This window comes from Canis aureus, chromosome 3 (assembly GCF_053574225.1).
Source record: "Canis aureus isolate CA01 chromosome 3, VMU_Caureus_v.1.0, whole genome shotgun sequence".
In the NCBI taxonomy this organism is placed as follows: Eukaryota; Metazoa; Chordata; class Mammalia; order Carnivora; family Canidae; genus Canis; species Canis aureus.
The window spans coordinates 57819780-57828633 of record NC_135613.1 but is presented as its reverse complement, the minus strand read 5'-3'; the positions used below and the strand labels follow the sequence as shown (position 1 = coordinate 57828633).

Genomic DNA, 8854 nt, shown 5'->3' with positions numbered 1-8854 from the left:
CTGCTATGAGCATTCACCAATGAGTCTCTATCTTCCTGTGAAAGCCTTTCATTTCTCATAGGTAGATGCCTGGGAGAGGAATTCCTGATATGGCAGGTGTATGTTTTTATGAACCCGCCAACCCATGTTTCCAAAGACACTGCACCTCTTTACATTCCCAGCGACAGCACTGGAGGATGGCAGGTTCTCCACCTCTAGCAGACTAGAAGCTTCATGAGCTGCAGTCTCTGGCTGTGAGATGGGAGTCTGTTGGAGCAGCCATTCAACCCTTGCATTCCTCATTCAACAAATACTATCTGAGCACCTGCCACTGTGTAGTAGGCTCTGGCCCTGCAAGAAATCCCTGGCACCTCCAGGAGATGGAGAGAGAGAGAGAGAGCACCCTGAGGACATTGCTTCTGCACCCTTGTCCTGGACTCCCCTGGGTCTTTTCCTTAGAGGAGGCCATGAGTACCTTGATGACAGTCTGAGTTGGGTCTTTGGCAACCGGCAACTGGCAGGCCTGCCAGCATACCTCTCCAACTCCTTGGGACCCAGAAAGTCTCAGTGGCTGTTCTCCTCACATTGCACAGGGCAACACCAGCCTGTCTTGGAACCTCCTGGAACCTCAGCGCGCAGCTACCAGGGGAAGCCAGAGAAGGGCCCGGGGAATGATGCCCAGAGAGGCCTGGGTAGGGGCTGCGGAGAAAGTACCTGTTGCTAATCAAACGTGATTAGCTGGGATTCGGCACTTGGGGTGAGGAGGGCGAGGGAAAGCCCAGCCCGGGATGGGCAGATACAGTAATCGCAGGAGGGAAAGATGGTGAGGAAGAAGAAAATGCACCATCTACCTCTGGGCCTTGGGATAGTGGGAGCCTTGGTTTCGTGCCTATTCTTGCCTACGGGGCTTCTAACTTTCAAGTTTTCTCAAAGATTATGGATTCGGTTTTTTACGTATTATATTTTATTTTATTTTTAAAGATTTTATTTATTTATTCATGAGAGACACACAGAGAGGCAGAGACATAGGCAGAGCGAGAAGCAGGCTTCATGCAGGAAGCCCGATATGGGACTTGATCCTGGAATCCAGGGATCATGCCCTGAGCCAAAGGCGGATGCTCAACTGATGAGCCACCCAGGCGTCCCTACGTATTATATTTTAGATTAAAAAATAAAAGCAAAAACCAGAAAGACCTGTAATAAATATATCTTTTAAAAGGACATATCAATCCCCGGGGAAGCTCCGCACGCCTCTGCGCTCCCGGTGGTCCCAGCCCGCAGCTCGCACCTCTGCGCGGACTCCCCTCCTGGTCCCGCCCCCGCCGGTTGCCATGGGAACAGGCCGCGGGCCGCGGCGCGGGTCTCCGGCGCGGGCGGGGGCGGGGAGGAGCCGGGGGAGGCGCGCGCCGAGCGGTCCCCGCCCCTCCCGGGCAGAGCCGCCGCGCAGTCCGGCCGCCGCCCACCGCGCTCCGCAGGCGACCCCCGCGCTCCGCGCCCATGGCCGCCCCGCTCTTCCCGCGCCAGCCCTGGGCCCCCGCGCCGACCCGCCCGGACCCCGCCGTCGACCCCGGGGGCCTGTTCGACGAGCCCCCCCCGGAGGAGCCCCTCGCGGCCCGCGCGCCCAGGGCGGCGGCGGGCAGGAGGGCAGGTCGGCGCGCCGGCGGGAGGGCGCAGGGGGCCCGCACGGGGCAACCCCCCAAGGCCGCGGCGCGCCCCCCGCCCCAGGAGGAGGCGCCCCCCCGGGACGAGGGCTGCTACCTCGACCATTTCCCGCACCTCTCCATCTTTATCTACGCGGCCATCGCCTTCTCGATCACCTCCTGCATCTTCACCTACATCCACCTGCAGCTGGCCTGAGGGCCCGGGGGCCCGGGGCTGGGGCGGGGGGCGAGGAGGGAGCCCGCGGGCTCGGCCTGGGTGTGCGGAGCGCGCTGCACACCCTCCATCTAGCTTCTGCTGCTTGCTTCTTTTGTCCTGTGCTTGTCACTACCTTTGTGTCACTGCGCATCTGGAGGCGCGTCCGAGGCAGCTGCCAGGAATGAAATAAGAATGTTTGCGCCTGAGATTCGGGGAGGGGTCACCCCTGACGTCTAGAGGAGCGGGGTGCGGCTGACGACTGATCGTGTCCGTGGACCCTACACTTCAGGAGGTGGGAGCGCGCGCAGAGAGCCCAACCTTCGGTTTCTTAAGGGCCGAGCTGGCGGAAGGGCCCCCGCGGGAGGGTCGGCGCCCTGGTCTGCGCCCTGTGATGCTACATCGCCCCCGGAGCACTGGCCGGGTCCCACGCCCTCCCCCCGGGACTGGCAGACCTGAGGGCTCCGCGGACGCCGCCGGAGCACAGGACACAGTGAGTGGCATCGTCGGGGTGGCTCGTCCTCGCCCGTCCCCGGGGCTGGAGCTGAGCCCGACTCTGCGTTTCTCCTGCTTTAGGCTGTGCTGCGGCTGCGGAGCAGCGAGGAGAGCCACAGCGGGAGGGGCCGTCCTGGCAGGAGGCCACATTGTCGTCGGGTCCTGGACGGCGTGGGACCTGCGACTGCAGGCCTCCTCCGGACGCGGGGCCATCTCTGGGCGCTGCACGGGATGAGACTCTGGGGCCCTGGCTGGGGTGCGCGGGAGGGTGTTCCTTCTGCATCTTTGGCGGCTTCTGGGGCAATGGGACCCAGGACGAAGGGCGTGGGGTATCTGTTATTGGCAAGAATTCCTGCTGGAGAACTACCCGACCCATAGGAGTGGTCATCTCAGACCCAAGAGGCCTAACACCGAAACCCCCTCACCTGCCGTCTCCTTTTACTCCTGAATGTTAAATGTCATCAATCCAGTGCGCTACCACCTTACCTGGAAATGTTTGTCTTACCTCTAATGAAATAAATCCCTTTTGCAGCCTCCTGTATACGGAGTTCTCACTTAATTTAGAGCCCTGCAGGGGCTTGCCAAGCTTCCTGGTCTGCTGGGTTTCACCCCATAATTCTCACAGCATCCCTACCCTCCCTCCTAAACACTTGTCCCATGATCAGCCTTCTCAGGTGCAGCCTCCCCCTCCACTAACTGAGTATGCAGGCCTCTAGGGCACCCTTCTCCATATCTGATTCCCAGGATGCATCAAAGTCTGGTTCTGTCCCCTCACATCAGGTCTGAGAGGTCCCTTGTGGCTTTATCTGCTGCTCCTCAGATTTCTTCCCCCATTGCTTCCATTATCAAGACTCGTCTTGATACAGTACAGTACAGTCCCCCCACTAAGCTCTAGGATTTGCCCCTATTCACCCAGATTCTGTCTTTATAAGCTCGGTAAATTCCAGCATCAGAGACTTGTCACTCCCCAGTTCTGTGATCCCATGATCCCACATCACCGCAGCCCCACTATCTTGCTTGCCCTTCTGCACTTCGTTGCAGTACTACAAACCCGATGCCCTTGTTCCCCAATGTCAGCCTGTGCTTTACACCCATAGTTTACTACAATGATGCCCCCAACAACTAGTGGCTCTATTCCCCAAAATTAAGTCTCCAAGGTACCTGCAATATGTACCTTCCCACGTTTCAGTCTTGGATATAGGATCTCTCCTACCTACTTCTAATATTTGACTAATAATCACTGAGTCCCCATACATAGCTCTGTGTTCTCCAAACGGTTCCATTGTTTCCCATTCACACATCCCCCAGAATACCCATTATACGGTCCTTCAGTGACTACTCAGGATATGACCCCCCAGTAATCTCCCCTCCACTAATCCCCTGAGAGTAGATTCTCCCTGCCATTCCTAAAGCCAGAGTCCCCTGTTCCTCAACATATGCCCCCACTCCCTACCCCAAATTCCAATATCTGGTTCCCATGACTATTGTTAACTAGATTATCTTGCCTCTGTAATCTGAACATAGGCTCCAATATTCTCCCTAAAAGTCCAGTCTCATTTGATCCCCTTATTTCAGGATTCCTTGTGTGTTCCCCCCAAACTCTGAAGATCACTGCCTGATAGGGGGCTCCAGTCTTCCCTAACGTTCACCCCATCATGGTTGACCTCAGTATTAAGCTCCTCCCACCCCCAGAATGCTTTCTTCCCATACGCCCATGTTCTCCCGTTAGCCTTAATTTTCTCCATACCCTAAAATTCTTGAAACATCTGAAATCTCCCAGATCTCCTTGAAATTCCTGATTCCACTGGGCTCCAGGACTTGGTCCTTATTTTCTAACCAATATTAAAATTCTTGTACTGTTACACCATCCATGTGTACCTTCAGCATCTTTTCCTTTTACATAGTTTAAATATCCCGTGATAGAGGTTCCTGGGTGGCTCAGATGGTCAGGCATCTGTCTTTGGCTCAAGTCATGTTATCAGGGTCCTGGGATTGAGTCCCACACTGGGCTCCCTGCTCAGTGGGGAGTCTGCTTCTCCCCCTCCCTTTGTTCATTCTCTCAAATAAATAAATATCTAAATATCTAAATATACATACAGCCTCTCCACTCAAAATTTTTTTTTAATTTTTATTTATTTATGATAGTCACAGAGAGAGAGAGAAAGAGAGGCAGAGACATAGGCAGAGGGAGAAGCAGGCTCCATGCACCAGGAGCCTGATGTGGGATTCGATCCCGGGTCTCCAGGATCGCACCCTGGGCCAAAGGCAGGCGCCAAACCGCTGCGCCACCCAGGGATCCCCCAGCCTCTCCACTCAAGTGCTAATGGACATCTTTTCAGGGTTCAACCATAAAAACAAATAGGCCCATTTTGGGGGTCAATTTGCCATGTTGCTCAAAAATCAAATCCTAAAGAGGGTCTTACTGACCTGGCTAGGATCATGTGCCCACCTTTGGCTGGAAGGCGGAAGGGATAACTTAAGATACGATGCAATAGGAAAGAAAGTTTTCCAAAGGAAAGCTGGAGTCACCAAAACCATGGAGGGTGGGCAGGCAAAAATAACTAGGCATCCCGTAAAGTGACTCTTAGCAGATCACAAATGATGGCGGGAAAGACAACTTTTGGGGGAAACTTTTCCCATTATGTATTGAGCTGTCAGGGGTCAGCAGGTATATGGGGGCAGTGAACAGTGGTTTCTGGATACCATGGCATAGTTTGGAAGTCTATGTTGGGGGACACAGTTGGAATCTAGCCGTGTGGAACAGTGGAATCTCAAACTGGAAGAATGAATGGATCCATTTTTAAAAAGATTTTATTTATTTGAGAGAGAGAGAAAGAGCGCACAAGCATGGGGAGGGATGAACAGTGGGGAGGGGCAGAGGGAGAGGAAGAAGCAGCTCTGCACTGAGCAGGGAGCCTGACACGGGGCTCCATCCCAGGACCCCCAGATCACGACCCAAGCCGAAGGCAGATGCTCCACTGACTGAGCCAGCCAGGCGCCCCTAGAGCACATACTCATTATTTTTACCAACATTGCTGAGATATAATTCACATAACACAGAACTCATTCATTTACTATATCCACAGAGTTGCACAGCCATCACCATCATCAATATTGGGATATTTCATTACCCTGAAAAGAAACCCTTCACCCCTTACCCATCTCCTTCCAACTCCAGCCCCGCTCCCATCCCTGGGCTGCCACTAATCCACTTCCTGTCTCTGGATTTGTCCCATCTGCACGTTTCCCATACGTGGAATCATACAGTACATGAGTGCGTGGCCCTTTGTGACCAGCTCCTTTCACTTACTACATTTCCGAGGTTCACCTGTCACAGCATGTAGTAGCTTCAGTTGTACTGCTGAAGTGTCCCATTGCATGGATATACCACATTTCATGTATCCATCCATTTGTTTGGTTCATTTGGGTTTTTTCTGCTCTATGGCTACTATGAGTAATGCTGCCGTGAACATTCACATACAATCTTGTGTGCACGGACTGAGTGCAGAAGAACCTCTTACACAGTAGTCCCCTAGAATCCTGTTTGTTTCTAGAAGGTTGGTAGTCACAGGAGTGCTGATGATACTGACTCTATACGGGCCCTCTGTCTCGTTCACGTTCATGCCATGACCTGTCTTGGGGCTATATGTTTCAGGTCCCTTGGAGATTAACACACCTGCACTAGAAATGCCCACCCAGGCCAGGATGGGGGCAGGTGGGTTTCAACCTCCCTTGAATCTGTTAGCAATAAGAGTCCTTCCCTTGCCGATGCAGCAACGGTGCCACGAGATCCAGTTCAAGGCTAGCTGTCAACGGGGTGGATGCCAGTCCTCTGAGTTGCATGTGAACCTCTGATGTCATACCACTGCCCTCTGCGCATCCCCTCGCTCTGTAAACATCTATGGACCGGGGACCGGACTTGGTGGAGTGTAACTGCTGGGTGGCCGACCTCTCTCATCCTGTGGCAGGAAGTTGCCCTAAACGGTGTTAACTGTGTGGCTGTTTCCTGGTCTCAAAGTGCCTTCTCAGACTGGGGAACACTCTAGTCCCTTCCCCACCTTCTAACTACATTGATATTGGCTCTTTACTTTTTGGAAACGCCATGCCCAGCAGTCTGCCTACCAGTGGCCTGCACTACAGCAGCAGGATGGGGGCACAGGGAGGGGAATATACAGGCCTGAGTCTGGGGAATCCAAGGTTGGTATTACAAAGTCAAAGGCTCTGACCCCGAGGTGAGGAGAAAACTGGTGAGGCCGATGCTGGAGGGAATGGCACCTTGAGGCAGCGTGGATAACCAAGAGATTATTATCCAGACTTCTCATTTTTTGTGGGAGGAATTTAATTATTAGAGGATGACAGGGTCAAGTAGATTAATCTGTTCCTGTGGAGACACCCCCATGACAAACAGTATCAATATCCACCAGTTACCAAGCACTCACTCAACATGAGATGAACTCCTGAGTTTGTTTTTTTTTTTTTTAAGCTGGGTGTGGAGCCTGATGCGGGGCTCAAACTCACACGACCCTGAGATCAAGACGTAAGCTGGAATCCGGAGTCGAACGCATAACCACCTGAGCCCCCAGGCATCCCTGAACTCCTTGAGCTCTAGACGCTGTGGACTTTATCCTCCTGTCCAGATCACGTCCGTATTTTAAGTGCTCTCAGACAAATCGTATTATTATTATTGCATCTGTGAGGCCAAGCAGGTGTCAGCTGTTTCCTAGGCAAGCGGCCCACCTCCTCGTGTGTATGAATACTCTAATATCTGGGTTTAATCAGGTCTATGAGTAAACATGTCACAAACCTAGGCACTCAAAAGAACAGAAATGCATTCTCCCCTGCTCTGGAGGCCAGAAATCCAAAACAAGGGTGTCACACACCCCCACCCCACAAGTGCCTTGCAGGAAAGGTCTTTGCTTCTTCCAGCTGGTGGTGGCTGCTGGCGCCCCCAGGCGCATGACCCCATCACTCCCACCGGCCTCTAGGATTATACTAGGTCCTCCTCTTCCATCTCAGATCTCTTGCCTTTTTCTAGTGAAAACACTGGTCACTGGATTTAGGGCCCACCCAGATAGTTCACAAGACTCCCCTTATCTCTACATCCTGAACATAATTATTCTTTTCCCAGATAAGGAACAATGACAGGTTCCAGGAATCAGGACATGGATGTATCTTTGGGGGAATCACCATTTAACGCTCTATACTAGATTTATTTTTTAAGATTTATTTATTTTAGGGAGAGTATGCATGCACACACGTGTGAGCAGGGAGGGGGCAGAGGGAGAGAGAATCTCCAAGGAGACTCTCCATCGAGTGCGGATCCTGACTCAGGGCTCGATCCCACAACCCTGAGATCATGACCTGAGCTGAAACCAAGAGCTCAACACTCAACCGACTGAGCCACCCAGAGGCCCCTCTATACTAGGAAATGTTAAATAAGCTACAAACATGGCGCCTGGCTGGCTCAGTTGATGGAGTATGCGATATTTTTAAGATTTTCTTTATTTTATTTATTTATTCATGAGAGACACACAGAGAAAGGCAGAGACACAGGCAGAGGGAGAAGTAGGCTCCCTCCAGGAGCCCAATGCGGGACTAGATCCCAGGACCCCAGGATCACGCCCTGAGCCGAAGGCAGATGCTCAACCACTGAGCCACCCAGGCATCCTGGAATATACAACTCTTGATCTCAGGGTCATGAGTTCAAGCCCCACCTTGGGCGTAGAGATTACTTAAAATAATAACAGCAGATTGAAAACGAAAGCCTTTGCAATATATATATCTCACGTACAGGATTGGAAAAAAAGACTCTTTGATAATAAACAGATTCCAGGTGAATACAGGCATCTTAAATCTATGAATATTTAATTCCAAGTATTTTTTTTTTTTTTTTTTTTATTATTTATGATAGTCACACACACAGAGAGAGAGAGAAGCAGAGACATAGGCAGAGGGAGAAGCAGGCTCCATGCACCGGGAGCCCGACGTGGGATTCGATCCCGGGTCTCCAGGATCACGCCCCGGGCCAAAGGCAGGCGCCAAACCGCTGCGCCACCCAGGGATCCCTTTAATTCCAAGTATTAACGCCCTGAGCTACTCTTCTACATAAAGGAGAAACTCGAAATCCTGTTCTTTTGGAAGACATGGAAAGTAAGCAACACTGTAGGAGCAGCTACTGCTATTCTGCTCTTTTTATGGGTGATATAACACTTCACATGGATTAATTTCAGAAGAAAATATTAGATTCCACTAAATCCAAGCACGAGGCAGCTAAAATTTCCCACTGTGGGCACTAAATATTTGATGCGTAGGAGTATGAATAAGTAAGTTAAAAATATTAGGGACAAGGCAAAACTAAAGTATGGGAGGAAAATGACATAAATACCTAGTGGTCAGTTCAGATACTTTGCTCCCGGCTGTTCTAGGCTTGTCCCTCCACTCCAGCTACACTTGCCTCTTCTGTGTCCATGGTCTTCCCCAACCAGGCTCCCACAGAGCAAACAGCTCCACATCTCCAACACCATGA

At 52.0% G+C, this 8854-nt stretch overlaps 1 protein-coding gene across 1 annotated transcript; it reads left to right on the top strand.

The window, feature by feature from the left end:
* Positions 1–1377: 1377 nt before the first annotated feature.
* SMIM48 (small integral membrane protein 48) lies at positions 1378–2869 on the top strand. Its single transcript, XM_077893119.1, has 2 exons — positions 1378–2326; positions 2410–2869. Exon 1 carries the CDS (start codon positions 1477–1479, stop codon positions 1834–1836), a length of 360 nt encoding a protein of 119 aa, XP_077749245.1. The 5' UTR covers positions 1378–1476; the 3' UTR covers positions 1837–2326; positions 2410–2869.
* Positions 2870–8854: the final 5985 nt, after the last annotated feature.

Bases quoted from the DNA above. Each gene is read 5' to 3' on its own strand.
- SMIM48 (XM_077893119.1), top strand. From the start codon at position 1,477: ATGGCCGCCCCGCTCTTCCCGCGCCAGCCCTGGGCCCCCGCGCCGACC.